The 21678-nt window shown below is 49.8% G+C and overlaps 1 protein-coding gene across 7 annotated transcripts in view; it reads left to right on the top strand.

Annotated features, from left to right (window-relative positions):
- The window catches only part of APBA2 (amyloid beta precursor protein binding family A member 2), a 204146-nt gene that overhangs the window by 147503 nt on the left and 34965 nt on the right, over positions 1 to 21678 (top strand). For 5 of the 7 annotated variants that reach the window (XM_049705674.1, XM_049705676.1, XM_012536190.3 and 2 more), the window contains 2 exons: positions 10618 to 10698; positions 11762 to 11798. In XM_049705674.1, the coding sequence (XP_049561631.1) occupies positions 10618 to 10698; positions 11762 to 11798 (118 nt within the window). Of the gene's footprint in view, positions 1 to 2031; positions 2149 to 3878; positions 4083 to 10617; positions 10699 to 11761; positions 11799 to 21678 lie in introns of those variants that run through there. The other 2 variants (XM_049705677.1, XM_033403019.2) reach the window with 2 other exon arrangements.

Genomic DNA, 21678 nt, shown 5'->3' with positions numbered 1-21678 from the left:
GCTCTACCGTTCACGGCGAGTGTGTCCTGGCACCAGCAAGGTGACCGGCAGACACCAGACCTCCGGCCTGTAAAACTGTCGCAACGTCCTGACTTCATGAGGGCTCAGGCCATAGATGAAATCAGTCAAGTAGAGATTTTTCATGGGGCATTTTTCTTAATTTTGTTGAGCTTTGGTGACATGAAATATTGATTTTTTTTTTTTTTTTTTTTTTACATACAGCAGTTAAACAGTGCATGAGTTGGGTCCAGCCAGATGCATATTGAATATCCAGATAGAATGGCCGTTTCTGCATCTGCCAGGGTGGTCCTCTGCCGTTTGGCAGCGAGGCCGGGAGTGTGGAGGGAGGACCCCACCCGGGCTGGTGTCACAGCTTAGGAGGACCGGGCGAGTCCTCAGTGCACCTCCTGTGAAGAGGGGTGCCCCCCATGCTCCTGGGGGCACGGTAAGAGCATGTTTGTCCAGCACCAGAGATCATGGTTCCGTGGGTCTTTGGGGTGCCTGGGGTGACAGGCTCTTGTGGTCCCTGCTGTGCGTCTGTGTTTGGCAAGGACTCGCTTGTGACAGCTGTTGTGAGATCAGGTCGTCCAGAAACACCTGCTCTGTGCCCGAACTTCTTTCAGAGACTCTCTATCCTCTGCGCCTTGTAGATTCCTAGGGTTGCAGCCTTCCCTGGCCCTCCGTGCCCCTGTGGGCTGGGTACACATCAGGGCTTCAGTGATCATAGAGATGGAGGCTTCAGATTTATGTGACCACCACGTAGAACAGCTCCGCACGTCTGGAGGGCAAACCAAAGGCGTGTTTTGATTCTTTGGGGTTTTCATGATTTCTGTTTATTATCAGCCCAGCCAGTGCTTTCTAGAAAGAGCCCTCTGACAATAGAAAAAAAGAAAGACCAATACATCCTAGTCAACTTAATACAGCAGTTAGAGGGAGGTGTGATCCAGGGCCCCGAGGCCACATCACACACACACGAGTGTTCAGCGTTGCTCCCTGTGCGGGCGCCTTTGCTGTGATTGGCGTTCAGTTAAGACTTGCTTCATGCAGGACCTTTGGAGATGCTGGCAGGAATGCTGACACCAAATAGGGAGGGGGAATATTAGGGGCAGGGGCAACCTTGGTCTGCCCTGTGTAGGGGGTGATGCTCCCACTGGACTCACATGTGCCTTTTTCAGCGACGTATGAAGCAAGTATGAGCACCTGCTTTTTGTAGAGGACCCCCTGGCCCTGAGAGGCCGAGAGAAGAGCATCCTGGGGTCGCTGGTGCCCAGGTGGAAGCAGGTGTGCCAGGGACCCTGGTGCTTGCAACAGGGCCCAGGTGGGAACAGTCTGCCCAGACCTGGCCCCCAGGCCGGACCAAGCTGGAGAAAGAGCCCTCGGGCAGGTGCTGAGGACAGGGCTTGCGGGGGGTGGAGGGGGGGAGGGGTGTCCAGGAGCATGGCGGGACAGCGGAAGGTCCTCAACACCCCCGAGGCCTCCATGGAGCGCAGCTGGCCTCTGCCTTCCTGCAGCCCTGCTCCAGTTCTGCAGCCATCCCCACACCTCTGCCTGCCTGCCCGGGCATCAGTCCTGGACGTCCCTTTGCTCAGGGGGAGGGTGCATGGAAGGGTCCCCGGGCTCCTGTGCTCCTCCCCAGCCTCGTCCCCGCCCGGTGCGCCTGCTGTCACTAATTCCCGGGACCGCCCTGGAAAACGAAATCCAGGCCTCGGCATCCTCAGCCCCTCGCTTGATCTGCCCGAGCTCCCAAACTTGATTTCTTGGAGCCCATTTGCTGAGTCAGCGCAATGCCCTGATTTAATTTTTATGAAGCCTCTTGAGGACCTGTGACTAGAGGTGGCTGTTACTTTCATGGAACAGTTCATCTGGCAGGAATCTGGGCTTGCGTCAGGGCTTTTAAAATCTAGTTAAAGCGGGGCTTCTAAAACACTGTCTTTATTGTTTGGGAAAATCATGTGAAGCCCCTCCCCTAACAGTAATCTAGAAAGTTCCTTCCCTGCCCCCCTCCTCCACCCTCGAGAGAGTTGGGGCTAGTGGTTAAGAGCACAGATGGCAGAGCCAGGAAGCCTGGACCTCCCTCCGCTGCACCAGCTCCTGGTTCGGGAACGTTCTGGACATGCCACCTGGGGCTGTGGGAGCAGAGCTGATTGGGTCAGTATCTGGCAACGGATGGTGAGGGGCGTGGAGCGCTTGCCGTCAGGATGAGGGTGCGGGTCTTACATCCGTGGGGATCTCAGGAGGTGGGGGAGGCAGTCAGGTGAGGCTCTGCACGCAGCCTGGACCGTGCTGGGCCGGGCAGGGAGCAAGACGATGTCCCCATTTTCTGGGGTGACATCAAGGGAGGGACGAAGCCAGCAGGGTGAGGCAGGATGAGAGGAGGCATGGGACTGGCCAGGGACACCGTGGAGACGGGTGGGGCCTGATGGGCGGGGGTGACAGGTGGGATGGGAGCAGCTCCCCGGGTGCCCTCAGACTCTCCCCTCTCTGCAGGCCCTCTTCAGGTGCCCCCTCTCACCGCAGGGATTTCTTGGGGGGCGGTCCTCACATCCTCCTGGTGGCATCCTCAGCCCCTTTCTGCTCTGGATTCCCTGATCTGGGGGGCCGTGTGGCAGCCACACATCTCCAAGGGTGCCCTGATTTTCTCACACTCGATTCTGAATTGAAAGTTAACTGAGATCCCCGCTTTCCAGGCAGATGAGCTGGGCTCCAGACCACCGGTCTCTCTCTAATTCCAAACGCCATCCCTCCTTTACCCGGGGTTTCTGAACGTAATTCCCACTCCCCACCTCCTGGGCTGGCTGGCGTCTGCGAGCCCTCCCACGCAGTCCATGCGAACTGCACTTACGATGTGCCGGGCCCTGGGGGTGCAGAGATGAAAGAGACTTAAGCCTGCATCGAGAAGCTCATTCTAGAGGGAGACAGACACGCAGAGACTCACCATCCATCCGGGTGGGGCTGGGTGATCAGCAGAGACCCCGCTGCCCAGCCCATGAGTCCCTTGCAGGCTTCCTGGGGACGGGCTCCCGCGTGGGTGATAAGTAGAGAGGTCTCGGGACTTTGAGGGGGAGCTTTGGGAAGTCAGCTGACCAGGCGGGCTGAACGTGGAGGTCACGGGCGTCCTTAGCATGCAGTGGGGTTGGGGATTGTCACGGGGGCCAGAGCCCTGGAGGAGGACAGGTGGAAGGTGAAGGACTGGATTGAGGATGCTGATGAGAGAGGGACAGAGCAGGGCCATCAGGGGGATGGGGAAGTGGGAGGACCCTGAGCATCTCTGGTGGATGGCCAGGGCAGAGGCTCCCACGTGGGAGCACAGGGGATGAGTGGGGAGCGTCTGTAAGGGCAGGCAGGGAGGGATCTGAGGAGATGCCAGCAGGGAGAGGGTGCCCACCACGTGTGGAGCTGGGATTGCGTTGCTTTGACTCGAATTGCACTGCTTGGCCAGTGGTGTGTGTCCAGGGCAGGTTTCGGGGAAGGAGAGAGGTGGGTGGGGGACTGAGGCAGGGCGCTGCCCCACCTGCATCTCCCGTCCTCGGGCCCCTGCAGCACCGCCACCGTCCCCCACATGTGCCAGGGACTCAAGATACATCCCACAATATCAGTCAGTCACATGACATTCCCCAGGAAGTGCAGGGCTCCATGGGAGAATATATAGTAACAACTTCTGTTCAGGGAGAAAGACCACATTGCTGAGCACGAGATTCGGAGATGAAACAGCATGGTGATGGCAGTCACGGGGTTTGCACCCCAAAGCGCTCAGATAGCGGTCAATGCTAATCAGTTACTAAAAAAGACACGGCACTGTGTCTTTAATAGGAGGCTAACCAAGAATAGCTCCCAACCCTACATCAGATAATACCATGGACAGCTCAGGAAAACTGAGCACAGCTCAGAAAGGCTGAGAAGGGGGTGAGGCACAGGATGGCACCCCAGGGCCTAGCGTGGACTCCAGACCCTGCCAAGACCACAGTCAGCCTTCGCAGAAGAGAAGCTGGTCTCTCCACCTGAGCCCAAGCCAAGGCCCAGACTGCTGGAGCTGAAGGATGCTTGGATCTGGGCTTGCGGAACCTCGTTGCCCGGCTGCTCAGGTTGGTTTCAACAGCCAGCAGATGGTCCTCTTGAGAGCTGGCGGTGTGCTGTCCTTGGTGCTGAGGCACTGCCGGGTCTGCCCCACGGTTGGCCACCCTGCCGCGCTCTGGGTGCAGTCAGGCCAGCAGGTCAGCGAGCCTGCGCTAGACTTTGGCCGAGGGGTTACTTCTCAGGACAGTGCTCGGGGCACCACGTCAGGTAGGAGGGAGGTTGTTGTTCAGGGCGTTGCCTGTTTGCCCTCCTTGGTCAGTCCTCCTCTTCATTGGCCCTAACACTTGCAAACGGCCTCTGATTCTGCCTCTGGGACCCGTTGGCCCACTCTGACCTCTGGTGCAGCCCTATCCCTCCCCTCATCCTTCCCACTTCGACTTTGGATCTCACACTTCCCCTCAAAGCAGCCCTTGGTGCCGGCTGGGAGACCTCTGTTCCTGACCTTCACTTCCAGAGCTCCTGGGTCTCTGGCTGTGGAGGGGTATGCACTGACACAGACTCACCCACCCAAGTGTCTTCCTCGGAACGGCTCAGACCCAGACCACCCCACACCCACGCCAGGTCTCTGGGTACTTCTGCTGCTGCTTTCTTCTCTAGTCATTGAAAATAGATGCTCTCCCTTGCTGTCATCTATTCCCTTCTACATTCATTCATTCGTTTATTCATTCACGGGGACCCAAGTATATAAAAGATAGCATGCTGGTCACTTTTAGAAATATGAATGTTAATTTCAAGAAAGGAGGGATGGTCTAGCCATTCACCAGTCCTCAAAACCTGCTCCAGACACAAGAGTAGTGGCGGGTCAGGGTGCTTCTTGCTACATTGGATTTGCAAATCACGGGAGATGTCAGGAAGTGGAATTGCTGCCTGAGGTTTTTCTTTCCTAATATCTTATTAATATTTCATCTCCAACCCTCTTTTAAATGCCAAGAAAAATGAAATCGGATGAATTAAGCCAAAGGTTTCCAAGTCACCTAAAATATGGGCCATTTGGCCCATACTCAGAGATCATGGCCTGGTAATTTTTACAGTGTTTGCGGGAAGATTGATTTCTCTTCTGCACCACAGTTATAAGGATCAAGTTCCAAAAAAAGACTTTTACATACAAAGCACTATTGTTCAGCCCTAAACAAAAAGGAAATTGTGACACCTGCTACAACGGGGATATACCTCGAGGCCACTATGCTAAGTGAAATTAGCCAGTCACAAAAGGACAAATCCTGTATGATTCCACCCAAGTGAGGTACCTACATTAATTAAATCCATAGAGACGGAAGTGGGCTGATGGTTGCCAGGATAGGGGTGGGGGGAATGGGGGTTAGTGTTTAAAGGGGACGGAGCTTCCATTGGCGATGATGAAAAGTTCTGTGGCCGGATGGTGGTGATGATTGTACATCAGTGTGAATGAACTTAATGCCACTTAATTGTCCACTTAAAATTGGTTAAAACGATACATTTTATCGTATGTATATTTGCCACAATAAAAAAAAAAGAAGAAAGAAAAGGCTCTTGTCTCATTAACTGGCCTGAGCCAATTTGAATCATCTAAAACTAAGTCGAGCCAGTCTGAGCCCATGAAGGGGCAGAGGAGGGGTGGACGCCAGATTGTGAATCCTGCTGGGCTTGCACAGAGCTCATGCAGACCACTGGGGTATGTAAAATGGTTGCGCTCCTACCATGTTAGTATCATTAAAAGAAGAATATGGGGCTTCCCTGGTGGTGCAGTGGTTGAGAGTCCGCCTGCCGATGCAGGGGACGCGGGTTCGTGCCCCGGTCCAGGAAGATCCCACATGCCGCGGAGCGGCTGGGGCCGTGAGCCATGGCCGCTGAGCCTGCGCGTCCAGAGCCTGTGCTCCACAACGGGAGAGGCCACAGCAGTGAGAGGCCCGTGTACTGCAACAACAACAACAAAAAATGCAATCATCACCAGAGGGATAACTATGATAAGAATAAAGACTTCATCCAAGCTCTCCTCCTCCTGCAGATAAATATCACAGAGTGGCCTGAATCGTAAGAGGAATGGGAGACAAAGAACAAAATCGTCATTTTTCGGAGCCACCTATTTGTCAGGGGATGGATTGGAGGGCCTTTGAGAGGAGACCTGGAGGGCGCTGATCAGACCGTCAGTGGCCCCGTGGGTTATGCTCTCAGCTTGGCCCCACGGGAGCATCCTCAGTGTCGCTGCCCCAGCTGCCCCTCCTGAGCTGGAATGTCCGATGAGTCGGGCTGACCGATGCCTTGGAGAACAGAGCAAGAAACGACTCCTGGAGAAGACTCCTGCAGCACTTGGGGTTTCTCTGACTCGGAGTTGTGTCTGGGGGCAGATAGGACAGTCCAGCGGCTTCCTTGGCTTTGCTGTCTGTCCCTCACTGAGCTCCCCTCCATGTCACTCACGTGCTTGTCATTCAGGACAGCGCTCGGAAACATGCAGCTTTTGTTCCAGATGGTGTGAGCGGGCGTGCGCTTGTTTGCTGTTATTCCATCTGAAGCCATGTGGGGTATATTGCCAGATTTTCAGTTTAATCCAGCAGACACAATCAGAATTGACACGTGAAAAAATCCTAGCTTTAGTTTCCCTAACTAGAACCAAGATATTTATTCGAACAGTTTATTCAAATTAGTGTATTTTTCTTACAAGCAAGTCATCTCTGCCCTGAACAGCCGTCCCTGGTCCTGGCATTTTGTGACCAGCCTGTGCCATCACATCGTGCTCTGGTCTCCGGGCTCCATGGAGTGGGGTTTGGGGGGGGTCCCCACTGCATTAGCATATTTCAGGTCACATGTTTCACTCCCCCCTCCCCCCCAGCAATGGCTGTTGGGGGGTTCCAGTGGGTGGCACTGAGAACGCCCCACTACAGGTACTTGATGAGGGATGTGGCCCTCCCATCCCTGTTGGCATCTTATTTTGAGGTGTGCCTGGCTGCTGTACCATGGGGAGGGCACAGAAGGATTTAAACAGCATCTCCCTCTGAGATCCATATGGGCCTCTAACCATGTTCATTTCAGATCCTGTGTCCCCTGCTGCCAAGCACCCCACCCTGGCCCCTGAGATGAAAATTTGAGCACCAGATGGGCTCTCCCAAGGAGAAGCAGTGCAAGCCGTCCTCCTGCCTCTCTGGAAACAACCCCGGCTGTTTATTGTGAGATGCAGTTGTCATGGTGATGAGTGGTCGGAGGGAGGTAGAGAAAATGTTGGCCTGGAGGGAAGGGTCGAGCCTGTGGAAGCTTTGGGGAGAAGCTGCCCTTGTACGTGGACCTGAGACCTTGTGTTGCCTGTGGTCACCACGTGCTGTGGACCCACACTGAGTTGTCTGGGAGATGGTGTAGGGCACTGACTTCCAGGCTGGGTTCCCCTGGCCAAGCCCGAACTGTGTCCCGCAGAAGGGATACCTCTTCCATGTGCCAGAGACACCCAACACAAGGCCAGCGGCGGTCCTGGTGTTGCCGTTTCCCACTATGTATTCAGCACCTTGATGACAGTCTGTTGCCCCATGTGATGGTCCTCTTTCTGCCAGAAAAATTAGGTCCTAGCCCAATCTGTAACATTTGTAGAAGGAGTGTTATCTTAGTACTTTTGGGCTGCTAAAACAGAATACCATAAACTGGGGGACTTAGAAACAACAGACATTTACTTCTTAGTTCTGGAGGCTGGAAGTCCAAGATCAAGGCACTGGCAGATTTGGTGTCTGGTGAGAACCCACCTCCCTAAACAGCCATCTTCTTTTACATCCTCACGTGGCAGGGGGGGCGAGGGAGCTCTCTGAGATCCCCTTTATAAGGGCACGAATCCCATTCATGAGGACCCCACCCTCATGAGCTCATCTAATCCTAATCACCTCCTAACAGCCCACCTCATAATACCGTTGCCCTGGGGGTTAGGTTTCAACATATGAATTTTGGCGATGGAGGGTGGGGGACACAAATACTCAGTGTGTACTAGGTGTGGTTGACCCTGTTTTCATTTTTCAGTTGATTGGTTGGTTTCTTTGGGGTTTTTGGAGACTCCTGGTGCATGTTTGGCTCCTTGTAAGGCAGTGCAGGCCTTCAGGAAATGAAGTTTGTGAACTCAGCCTAGGGACGGTCACCCGGTTAGAAATTTCGCAAACAAGAAGGTAAAATACTGATGTGCTCTAAGTGGATCTTGAAATTGGGAGGTGTACAGGACAGCAGAGGGTTGTCTGGGGCACGTCCCACATTAGAGCCTTACTTAAGGCAGACGGGAGCACCCTTTGAGGTGAGAGACCCCTCTGGACATTACAGGAGGTTTTTCCTCGTGTGTCTTGTCCACAGCGGGAGGTGCAGAGCCAGTAGGGCTGTGGCAGGAGCCCATTAGGAGTTCGGGAAGAAGCCTGGCTCCAGTGGGACCCTGGCAGGAGTGACCCTTTCAGGCTCAGCCCTGCAGGAAGGGGCGCTGTCTGCTCAGCTCGGGTAGCATGGATCCGTGGGGGATAGATTAGACCTGAAAGGAGACGGATGGGGCCAGACCTGAAAGGAGGGCTGTGATGGGTGGAGCAGGGGACCCCAGAGCCCTTCCTCGGGACAGACCAGAACAGCGGGGCCAGATCAGGGCCCACCGGCGCCGTCTGGGGGCTCACGGGGCTTTGGGGTAGGGGCAGTCCTTTGGGCTTCCAGCAAGGAAGAGGGGACAAAGCAGACATCTGACCCTCCTGGCCCCAGCTGTGCCCTGCACCCCCTCTGCTCCGGGAAGGCCTCATTTCTTCCTGTGGGTTGAGCGAGCCCAGATTGCTCTCGGGATGTGGCACAAATCTGCCCGGTCCTTAATACCCAGCTAGCTTTGTCCACCTCCCGTCTGAGCCTCCCCTCCACTCCCACAGCCTCTGAAGCCCAGTGGTACCTGCAGTCATGGAGAGGATGCTCAGCTAGAATCCCTGGTCTGCCTGGTGCACAACCCCCCTGTTCCCTTCAGGGCTAGGACGGTGGGCCTTGGTCTTTTCATTTTTCTCTAACCCCTGCACAGAGATCTAATGAAGTCACAGACCATGACAGTGACAGTCTAGGGCAGGGAAGACACGACACATGGCTGTGCTGCCTGAGCCTGTGGGTACCTGGCCATTCCTGTCCACACCTGGAGCCTCAGTCCTCTTACCTGTAAAGCAGGAATGGGCACGTCCATCTCATATGGGAAAGGATGCGATCAATAATGTTACTTATTTATAAATATAATGTAAATATAATGTATACGTAGGTTCATAATATAAATTTATTTATTTGTAAATAAAACTTATTAATGTCATTGACATCATCATATCGTTACTGCTTGATGATTTATTTCCAGAAAGTTCTGGAACTTGACTTAAGATGCTGGCTCGCCAGAGCCTCCTTTGGGGTTTGGACAGTGATTTCAGTGCTTGGATCTGGAGAGATCTTCTGGATAGTACAGGGCACTAAGTGGAGAAAATATACCTAAACTTTAAATTTTGTTCATTGAAGTAAGAAGAATTTTGGGTTGATGTCTTCCTTAAGAGAAGACTTATGACATGTCCTTGGGGCATTTTTCCTCTAGTAGTAGACTGACTAATTTGCATTAACTAAGGAATTTAGATTTTTGAATTTGCATGGAACTAAGAATTTAAGTTTGTTAGAAATACAATTTTAACCCTTGGACACTGTTGTTGGGAATGTAAAATGGCTTAGCTGCTGTGGAAAACAGTATGGTGGTTCCTCAAAAGATAAAAAATAAAATGACCATAGGATCCTGCAGTCCTACTCCTGGGTATATATATATAAGTATATATACCCCAAGAATTGAAAGCAGGAACTCTGAGAGATATTTTTACACCGGTGTTTGTAGCAGCATTATTCACAACAGCCAAAAGGTGGACGCAACCCAGGTGTGCGTGGACTGATGAATGGATAAACAAAAGAGTGGTCTGTATAAATGGTGGAATATTATTCAGCCTTAAAATGGAAAGACATTCTGACACCTGCTACAACAGGGATGAACCTTGAGGACATTATGCTCAGTGAAGTAAACCAGTCACAAAAAGACAAATCTTGTATGACCCCACTTGTACGCGCTCCTTAGAGTACATTGATAGCGGGAACTGGTGGTCGCCGGGGGCTGGCGGTGGGGTGGGAATAGGGAGTTAGTGTTTGATGGGGACAGAGTTTCCGTTTTGTAAGATGAAAAGAGCTCTGGAGATGGATGGTGATCGTTGCATAATAATGTGAGCGTACTTAATGCCACTGAACTGTACACTTACGAATGGTTAAGATGGCAAACTTTCTGTTATATGTATTTTACCACAATTAAAAATAATAATAAACAAGAAATTAGAAAATATGATTCAAGTAACTTTTTAGAAGTATAAAAGTATACATATTATTGGCAGAAAAGTTAAATTATATCTGTATGCACACATACCTATATACACATGCATTTTACAAAATTGTATCATATTGTATCTCCAGTTTTGTGTCTTGGTTTATTTTTCTTTTTTTAAAATTTTTATTTATTTTTGTATTTTTATTTTTTCTCACGTGTGAAAACACCATCTTTGTCTTTAACTTCCCGGTTTCCAGGTTTGCAATGGTTTGGAGCAGCCGAGGAAGCAGCAGCGCTCTGATCTCAATGGCCCTGTTGACAATAACAACATTCTAGAGGTAATTTTTCCAAGGAAGAGAGTTCTGGCCCAGGGCCCTGATGTGGGAGCTGCCCACCCTGTCTTCATGGGCTCGCCCTCTCCACCATGTTCTTGTCCCACCCAGTGCCTGGGGGAGGGGGGGGTCCCATCAAGCAAAGCCCGGTGGCCCTGCAGGACGAGGAAGGGAAGGCCCTGTCCTGTTGACTCAGACCCACACCACGGTGTGCCCATGTGTTGCCTTTGGTGCGTGGGGGTCATTGGTGCTCCCTGATTTCACAGAAACTCATTCTATCCCATTATCTGACAGTCATGTTCTAAAACAGGATTACTCAAGGGTGGCGCCATTGACATTTGGGGCCAGATCCTTCTTTGTTGTGAAGGGCCGTTCTTTGCACTGCAGGGTGTTTAGACACATCCCTGGCCTCTACTCACTAGATGCTAGTAGCAGCCCTCCTCCCCCAGTTGTGACAACCAAAAATGTCTACAGAAATTGCCGTATGTCCCCTTGGGGACAAAAATCACTTGGGTTGAGAACCACAGTTCTAAACCAACAATGTGGTTTTAAAAAACAATCCCATGTAAACTTTCACTGCCGTGATGGGGAGGTTATTAGAATGAGGCCTTAAGCAAGTTATTTCCCTTTTCTGGATAACATGGTTTGGATGAGATTTTCTAACTTGGATGAAATAACTGTGGCCACCCATGCAGTGGCGTCTGGTCTCCTTCCTTGCTTTTAAAGATGTGCCTGGAAATTCTCATGCCCACCAGTTAGGGAACCACTGGGTATATTCCTTCTAGCAGTGACATGCTAATCTGGTTTTAGCTGATGGCCTTTTGTACCCCAGGTTTTCCATGAGAATTGGTTACATGTACCCCATCCAAACATCATGGCGCCGGAAAGACACTGGTTTGCTGTAAGGAGCTGACTTCTTGGGAAGACCAGTCATGATTAATTAATTATGGTAATTAATTACCATAATTAATTACCACCATTAATTATGGTAATTAATCATCTTAACCTAGATCTTATGGGCCAACTACTTAAACCTATTGTGTGTGTGTGTTTTCATATTTCCTAACAGACGAAGAAGGTGGCATCATTTCCGAGTTTTGTGGCTGGTAAGTGACTGAATTTTCTCTCTTAGGGGGCAGCTGACATATTTTTATGTCAAAGCAAATGGGACTTTGACTTTTGGTTTTCTCCCACAAAGCTTGTGTAGAAAACACACCTTCAAGGGGAAGGCAGTTCTACAATAAGGCAAGGTGCTCGGCCCCATGTCTTCAATGGGAGGGGAGAAGATCCAATTGATTAGGGAACAGGAGACCATCCCATTTAATTATACTTTCAGTAATGGCCTCACACATGACACGATGATTGAATTAATAGATTGAAATGTCTCTGTATAAGCTGCTAATTATGATCTAACACTTTTGATTAGGGTGGATATAATTGCATCCAAATTTAGACTGCTAGTTTTTTTTTTTAAAGACTCTTCATTTCCTTCCACTCTCCTGTCTCTTTTGAGGAGGTTAATATTGTATTTTAACATTCAATTAAAAAAAAAAAACAACCCAGGGCTTCCCAGGCGGCGCAGTGGTTGAGAGTCCACCTGCCGATGCAGGGGACACGGGTTCGTGCCCCGGTCTGGGAAGATCCCACATGCCGCGCAGCGGCTGGGCCCGTGAGCCATGGCCGCTGAGCCTGCGCGTCTGGAGCCTGTGCTCCGCAACGGGAGAGGCCACAACAGTGAGAGGCCCGCGTACCGCAAAAAAGAAAAAAAAAAACAACCCAGCAGATCTGTTCTGTGTCACTTTTGGTGTGGGGAGCACTCCTGCTTGGCTGTTGTCTGAAGGGCATCAGGGAACCCCCGGCAACTCCTTTAGGATGCCCTCCAACCACACGGTAAAGAGCCTCTTAAAAGTAGAATCTTTGCTTTGCCAGGAGGCTGATTCCTGCTCTTGCTAGTGGGTCACAATAAACAATGTGAAGTTTATTAATTCTTTCAATAAGCTGGTAATTGATTTTTGTGAATATTTATGCGAGCAAGGTACATTAATCTTCAGAAGTAAATGACTTTAGACTTTCGCTACCCTGGTTTTCTTTTTCAGTAAAGGACTAAAAAAACTCGGGAAACTGAAGCCCTCAAATTCCCTTTCAAGGGACTGACTGGTTTAAATCAGGCTAGCCCAACTCAAACTGGTTAAAAGTGAATTCACTGGCTCAACCCGGTTGCAACTGGTTCCACGTTATACTGGCCTGGTGTTGTTCCAGCTGGATAAAAACCAGTTTTGAACTGTCAGAACCAATATTACACAATTCCAATAGCCTTGACCCCATTTTGACCAATTCCAGTAGGCTCAGATGGATTTCGCTCAGCAGTTTACATGTGGTTTGGGGTACATTTTAGCTGGTTCAGACTGGATCACACTGGTTTTCATCAGGTCACAGTAGATGATGATGATCCCAGTCCAGCCTGCTAGTGTGGTGGTTCCAGGACCCAGGGACTGGCAGGACCCAGCATCTCCTTCATAGGGGAGGATGTGGTACATCCCAGCTCCAGTCTCCTTGGTGATCAGGATGCCAGGATGGGGCTGTGCCGGTCCACTGGTCTGGCGATGGAGGCTCTTGTGGATCCAAGAAGCTCACTTGTCTTTTGTTTTGTTTGCCTGCTCCGCGCGGCTTGCGGGATCTTAGTTCCCCGACCAGGGATTGAACCCGGGCCCCCCACAGTGAAAGTGCCGAGCCCTAACCACTGGACCTCCAGGGAAGTCCCAAAGCTCACTTTTCAACGTATTTCATGGCGCCATTTGGGCAGGACTCCCTCAAACTGTCTGGGGGGATGATTTGCACATGAAGCTCCCCTGGCTTCAATCGTCCTCACACCTGCAGGGAGGGGAGGGGGAGGGACCGGGAAGCAGAGCGTGTGCCTGGGTGCCCCGAGTCATACCGACTTCCAGAAGACTCCCCGCTCTGTACCAGCTGACTGTTCTAGACCAAATCAAAACAACTGCCTCCAACCAACCCAGACTGGCTAAGGCTGCTTGTGACCAGCTCAAACCAGTGTGGACCGCCTTACTGTAGAGTGTCCTATAGAAGAGAAGCCCTTCGACTGTTACGAAAACGTAGCGATCTTAAAGCAAACACACACCCCTTCATAGCAGAGGATTCATATTCAACAGAGACTTGAAGAACCAAAAGTCTGACTCAGGAACAGGAAGAGATAATGGTGAAACACCCTAGGATGGAATGAATGTGGGGAAACCACCCCCAAATTAGACACCTTGATCAGTTAGGAAGGCATTTCCGTGCACCTACTGGGAGCTCGTCCAAACAGGGAAGCTTGTTGTGTACAGAGGTCCAGAGGCGAGTGGCTCCTGGCTCCATGGGTTTGTGACACGGGGATCGGCCTTCTCCTCGGGTGGGTCACCTCAGCCCCAGCCAGTGTCGGTATCCTTCCGGACACCACTTCCTGTTCCGGGCAGGAAGCAGAGAAAAGGGCAAAAGTCCACACCAGCCATGGTAGAGATGGGAAAGATGGTGACTGCGTCTCGATGGAAGATGCATCTTTGCGGAGTACAAAGCTTTGGACTTCCCATGGAGGGTGCCTTGTAACCGGATGTGTCCCTCGAGGGGCCCCTGGAAGCCGTACCCATGGAGTGAGTGTAAGAGGTGTTGTCTCCTGGGACACTGGGACGGCTCCACACACCCTCCCTGATGGGCGTTTCTTACCCTCGTGCTCGAGGCGAGCCCCTGGGCGGCTGTGTGGACACTGTGTGGACTCTCGGAAGAATCCAGCCGACAGACTGTGCTTCCTGCCTTATTCCCTCTGAGGAAGCAGCCCCACGTCTGGTTGAACTTAGGAGCCCTCATGACTCTGAGTGTTTAGTTGAACCTTAAAGTCCCTGATGACTTCTTTGTCTCCCATCGGCCAGAGATGTGCCAGTGACTGCACCCTGAACCTCAGGCTTGCCTGGACCACTGGGCTTCCAGGAAGGAGGGGAGCAGGTCTGGAGAGGGGGCTGGAGGGGATATGCCCTCGGTGTCGGCCACACCCCGTCTGGCAGGCGAGCATTCCAAGTGCAGTGGAGTCTTCGGGCACGTTCAGTCCTGCGGCCCGAGGTCTCAAGGGCTGAGAAGACCCACTGTGACCTTGAGGAGGAGTGGGCCTTCTGCCAGCTCTGCACTGCGGGAAACCTTCCTGGAGCCTTGATGAGGGAGAGCCTTCAGTCCCAACTCATGCCTTACTTCACATCCTGTGTTGTTAATAATAATGAAAGATGAAAGTTAACAGTTACAGTGATGCCGTCTTCACATGTCTCAGGCGCTGGGTGTGTGCCAGTCCCTGTGCTGGGCCCTGTGCATCTCATTCACGTCAGCCTAACTCACAGGTTAGGAAGCAGTGAGGCTCCTCCGAGCCCCCACGGCTGCCAAAGCTGGCCTTGGACGCACGTCTGGGTACTTGACAGCCCGCCTTCCTTGCCGAGCTGGTTTCCCGACTCCCTAATACGCCTTCATTCAACACCATCAGTAACGGGCCAGATAGTCCTTGTCAGCGCTACTCGGGCCCGGCACGGCACTGATGCCTTAACCATGCTGACTCGGTGGCCTCCTAACAACCCCCAGGGACGGTGCTGCCACAGATGAGTAAACCGAGGCTCAGAGAGGGCGCATGGCCAGGTGGTCCCAGCACAGCCGGGATGGGAACCGGGCTGGGGTCTGAGCTCGCCGCGCCCTGCTGTACTGTCCGAGCAGCCCGCCGGGTGCAGCAGGAGTGGGGCTGCCTTCACCTGGTGAAGATGCACAGCTCCAGTTCTGGGGAGCCCACTGAGGATAACCTTCCAGATATCAGAGCTGCTGGCCCCCCTCAGGCTCGGAGTCACCAAGTCATTGAGGGAAGAGCCCCCCCGGTGACCACCGTCTGTGAGAAGACGCTGGCCCTCTCGGACCCTCTTGGTTTGGAAGGTTGACACTGCAGGGTACCTGTGGAGGGTGGACCCCTGCACAGAGCTCTCCCACCGTCCCGTGGGGAGGCATCCCAGGCGGCAAGGAGTAGCAGGAATGCCAGGATGTTCCCTTCCGCGGGCCGTGGAGGTGGCAGCGTGCGTCCACGTGGGCCAAAGGGTCACCTGCTTCTGAACGAGTATATGTGAAAGTCTAGCTTTTCTATCAAACCAGACATGTGCTTATTAAAACCCAAAGTCTGGTGCTGGTCTCGGGCAGTGGAGCCCCACAGCAGCAGCTTCAGCACCAAACAAAGGCTGATAGATGGTGTTCTGTTCCTCACACTGCTCTCCCCCTGGTCCAGCAGCCAAGGCTCCTGTGAGGTGTCCTGGACCACCCACACCCCAAGACCCTGGGCTTGTGCTCAGATGCCGCTGGTCCTCCAGTCCAGGGCCCCTTAAAGGGGTCCTTACACCCTGTTGTCTGAACCTGTCAGTGTCCCACCGTGGGTGCTGGGAGATCACGGGGGCCTCACTCCCCGACTTCCAGACCTTGGGATGCGCTCACCTCACACCTTCCCTCTCTGAGGGGTCCTCACAGTGGTGATGAAGCCACTTGGCTATATTCATACACTGGGCTTCAGACCTGAGCCTTGGTTTGCTCTTAAAGTAAGCAATTGGGGTGAACCTGTCCACATAAGACTCCTGAGTTGAAGGCAGCTCTCACCTCCTCCTTGTCAGCCCGTGACAGGGGCAGGGCTCCCGAGCCCAGAGCAGGCCTGGGTGGACACGTGGGCCCCCTGGGTCTGGGGTGCTATTGGCCGGAGGGTGGGAGTCAGAAGAGAGCGGAGCGTTCCATAGAGGGCTTAGGAAAACCAAAAAGACTCCTCCTTGTTAGAAACAAACAAAACCATGTGAGATCTTGTCTCCAGTATTCTATTTGCTCAGCATGAATAGGGCTTGGACCTGTTTTTAAATGGGAACATTTATTCACCAACAGAGGTTTGTTAAACTTTCTGTGAATAGTGCTTGGATCAATCCAAGAACCATAAGATTGAAAAATGATTTCTACCCTGGAAATCCCTGTGGTACCTTCCCCTTTTCTATCTGCACATCCCAGACCCCTAATCCCTCCCTGCAGTAGAAGCCGTTGTTAAATTTCCTGTGAATCCTGCCAGAAATTTCCTGGACATATATAAGACTATACATAGAGCTTTTTATTTATTTTTTAATATTTTATTGAAGTATAGTTGATTGTAGACCTTTTTCTTAAAATAGATACGGGCCACATGGGTCTGCACTTAGTTCTCTCACTTCTTGGTAGATTCCACTTCTTGATAGATTTCTTGGTGGAGACAACAACTATAAATTCACCTAATTATTCAAGTGGTAACACAGGAGTCAGTGACGTGGCCCTAGGATGCCCTACGATGGGGTATTAATCAGCCCCCTCTGGACTGATGGTTACATGGTTTCCACTCTGTGCAGCACTGAGCAGCCTCGTGGGTGAGTGCTTGTGATCAGGTGTGAGTTGAGTTCTTTTCTTTTCTTTTCTTTCTTCCTTTTTTTTTTTGGTTGCATTGGGTCTTTGTTGCTGTGCACAGACTTTCTCTAGTTGTGTCGGGCTAGTCTTCGTTGCGGTGCACAGGCTTCTCATTGCGGTGGCTTCTCTTGTTGTGGAGCATGGGCTCTAGGGGCTCAGGCCTCAGTAGTTGTGGCTCACGGGTTCTAGAGCGCGGGCTTCAGTAGTTGTGGCGCATGGGCATAGTTGCTCCACGGCGTGTGGGATCTTCCCGGACCAGGGCTCGAACCTGTGTCCCCTGCATTGGCAGGCAGATTCTTAACCACTGCTCCACCAGGGAAGTCCCATGGTGTGAGTTGTTTTGGAAAAGCACTTCCTGGATAGAGCGGGGTTACAGGTTAGCATCACGCCTGCTTGGATAAAGATGACCAGATTGCTTTCCCAAGAGGCAGAGAGGTCACATGGCTCTCCATCATGTGTGAGCATGTGGGTCACCTGTACTGTGTGCCATCCCCCTGTTTGCTCTTAGCCCCAGGCTGATGGGTGGAAAGAGGTATCTTGGTAGTTTCACATGCATATTTTCCATCAGAAGTGAATCCCAGGTTACCATTTTCCTATGCTTATAAGCTGTTTGTGTTTCTTTCCCTGTGCATTGCATGTTTATTTCCTTTGCCCATCCCTCTATCAGATTTTTGGTGTTTCTTATTTATTTGTGCTGTTCTTTACATATGAAGGAAATTAGCCCTTTGATTTATATTGCGAAAGTTTCCCCCAGGTTACAGTTGTCTTTTGAATTTCTTTTTGTTCTTTTTGTACATTTTAAAATTTGCTGAACATTTTATGTAGTCAAGTGTATTCATCTTTTTCCTTTGAGGTTACTGAGTTTTTGAGATTAGTATGACCTTCACAGTCCTAAGATATTTTGAAGATAAAGTTTTCTTCTAGAGCTCTTATGATTTTATTTTGAATTAATTAAATATTTGATTTATTTGGAATTTACTTTGGTATATGGATCCAGGAAAAGTTACATTGCAAATGAGACAGCTAACCAGTTGTGCCAAAGCTATTCAATGAATCTTTTTTTCCACTGGTTTGAAATGCAGCCTTCATCATACATTAAATTTGCCACATACATGTAGGGCTGTTTCTGGATCTGTTACACTGATTTGCCCACTCAGGTTCCCGAACCAGGCTGCTTGCTTTCCTGGATTTATACTGCATTTTATTCCCTGGTACAGCTAGTTCTTCCCCTTGCCACCATCATTCCTGATCACAAATTCCCTGGATCCTCTCGCGTATTTATTTTTCCATAGGAACTTTAGAATCAGTTTATCTAGGTATGCAATAAAAATTCCTATTGTTTTTTTAATTTGGCATGCCATGCATTAAATTCATCTATATAGGGGAAGTGTCAGCTTTACAATATAGAATCTTAGCCAGAAAAGGACTTATCTTTCCATTTATTCAAGCTTGTTTATCTTCATCAATACAATTTTTTTCGTAAAAATCCAACACACATGTTGTTAGTTTATTCCTTGGTGTTTTATCCCTTTTATTGCTTTTGTAAATCTTATCTCTTGTTTCGTTATTTTTTTCTAACCTATTACTATTTGTAGCTACAAAGAAAGCTATTGATTTTTTAATATATTAAATTTGGAACAGCTGCCTGAATGAATTCTTTTCTTTTTTGAGTAGATTTTTAGTTGTTTTCTTGGGTTTTTCTTGGTACACAGTCATGCCGTCTGCAAATAAGAATGATTTTTGCTGCTTCCACTCTTGTTTTCTGTTACTGTTTCCTCTTGTCTAATTGATTGGGTAGACTACAAGGAACAATGCTCTAGAATAGTGATTTCTTTTAAAATGATGCCTTTTGGGGAGATGCATCCTTTTAATTTTTTATCATAAAAAGTTTCAAACGTATACAAAAGAAGAGAGAATACTATGATGAGCTTCCTGTGTCCTCAGCTTCAGTCTCGACCTGCTCACGGCCAGTCTTGCTTCATCTACATCCCTACCCTCTCCTAGATTATTCTAAAGCAAACCTCAGATCTCACTATCCTCTTTAAATGTTTCGAATATGTATCTCTAAAAGATAGGAAGTTTGTGTTTAAAGATACTGCGATACTATTACCACAACTAAAATCAAATAATCATTTCTTTGTATCATTTAATCCCCAGGCAGTGTTTGCCTTCCCCCAGATTACAGTGTGCTTATCTGTATGAGGTCCAGACAAGGGCCATGCATTGAGATCAGCTACGTGTCCCATTCTCTTATGCGTCTTATTTTATAGGTTCTCTATCCATCTCTCTTTTTTCTCATTTACAATATTTTTGTTGCTGCTCTTGTGGAAGAATCTGTATCATTTGTTTCATGGAGTGCCCTGCAGCCTGGATTTTGCTGATTGCATCCTCCTGGGGTTGTTGCTGTAAAATGTTGGGTGTTTAGATAAAGAGGCTTGATCAGATTTAGTCTGGTTGTTTCCGGCAAAAACCCCAACAACCGTCATAGGTATTGTGTTTTTCCATCAGGCGGCACAAGCTCGTTCTTTGTTTCTCTCTTTGTAATATTAGCAACCATTAATGATCATTGTCTGGATCCAGTAATTGATTAGAGGTTGCAAAATGATGGTGTTCTAGTTCCATCCTTTCTCATTTCTTCTTGATTATCTGGAGTTTTCCTCTGCAGAGAAACTTGCCCTCGTCAAATATTCAGTTACCCAGAGTACAGTTCATATAGGAAAAGCTAGTTAACTACTTGATTCCTTCTCTTTATTTAAACAATTTTAAATTAATAAGTTTCCCTAACAGCCTCTACAGATCAGCACCATCAGGCACTCTGGGGTCGAAGCGCGGTTGGCGTGTCACACTGCGTCGTGGATGTGATCCTTATGGGTGTTGAGGTTGTCCTGTCTTTGGCCAGCGGGAGCCTCCCGAGGTTGCTTCCCGAATCCTGTCAACATGACCCCTGTCGTCTTTGGTAGCTTCCTGGCTTTCTGGTTTGACTAGATATTCCAGGCTCATCTTAAACACCTCTCGCTTCAGGACTAGGACAAGTTGTTTCTAACAGGAGCCCTGGGAACTCGTACTAAGAGACTATAATCTGCTCACTGTGGGTGCTCATTGCTCCTGATTTGGTCAGAAGGGTAAGAAATGTATCTGTGGTGGGATGGCTCCCAGTGAGTCCCACCTGCTGGTATTTGTGGCCTTGGGTAACCTCTCCCCTTGAGAGCAGGTTGGACTTATTGACTCACTTCTAGTGGACAGAATATGACAGAAGGGATGTCCTTCCCAAGATTAGGTTACCGAAAGCCTGTGACTTCTTTTCTGCTCTTTCTTGCTTGCCTACTCTGCCACGTTGTGAGTGGCTCTGTCAGATAGATGCCCACGTGGGGTCTCTGGCCAGCAGCCCTATAAGTGAACTTGGAAGTGGATCCTCTCCTATTAAGATGGCTACAGCCCTGATTGTCATGGTGACTCCAGCCTTGAGAGAGACCCTGACCAGAGGCACCCAGTTAAGCCACACCCAGATTCCCCACCCACAGAAACTGAGATAATAAATGTGTATCATTTTAGCTGCTAACTTTGGGGATAATTAATTACCCATATGTATATATAAGTAACTAATATTCTGTATATTTTTAAGATAAAATACATCATGATTCATACTGATGCTTTGCTAGCACTATAGGGTTTTTTACATTTGTATCTTCCTTTTCCTAGGTCCCAAATCCCCAGTCTCAAGGTCACCAACATAATTCTGCATTTGTTTTATTCCACTAATCATACAGCAGTCACAGAATAGCAATACCAGTGTCACCGAGGACACTGGATTACAGTATAGATACAGTAAAGATTTGTTTGCACTGACTTTTGTCTTTAGAGTATAGCTCACAAGGAGTGTACCAGCAAATCACTGCATTTGACAATCATTGGGAATGGTTCTTCTCTTTGTGATTAGGTCATAACTGGATACACATTTAGATTCATTTTTCTTTTACATCTTAGGAATTTACTTTTTAAAATTTAATCTCGTTTTATAATTATATAAAGTACTTACATGGTTCAAAAATCAAACATACAGGGCTTCCCTGGTGGCGCAGTGGCTGAGAGTCCGCCTGCCGATGCAGGGGACACGGGTTCGTGCCCCAGTCCGGGATGATCCCACGTGCCGCGGAGCGGCTGGGCCCGTGAGCCATGGCCGCTGAGCCTGCGCATCCGGAGCCTGTGCTCCGCAACGGGAGAGGCCACAACAGTGAGAGACCCGCTTACCGCAAAAAAAAAAAAAAAAAAAAAATCAAACATACATAACAGCGTATATACACAGATATTCAGTTCCTTTCCCTATTACCCCTCTCCCCTCAGTCCTTTCCTCCCACTGCAGATAAGCATTTTTGACATTTCACATACTTTTCTTACAAGCATATCTTCCCCTTTCTTGGATAATGAGTTGGGTAACCCCCGTCTCTCCATCCTGCTTTTTCAACTTAATCCTGAATCCTGGATGTGATGAGTTCCACGCTGCGCAGGGCAGGGCAG

This window comes from Orcinus orca, chromosome 2, assembly GCF_937001465.1.
Source record: "Orcinus orca chromosome 2, mOrcOrc1.1, whole genome shotgun sequence".
NCBI lineage: Eukaryota > Metazoa > Chordata > Mammalia > Artiodactyla > Delphinidae > Orcinus > Orcinus orca.
This window is presented reverse-complemented; position numbering and strand designations above follow the sequence as displayed.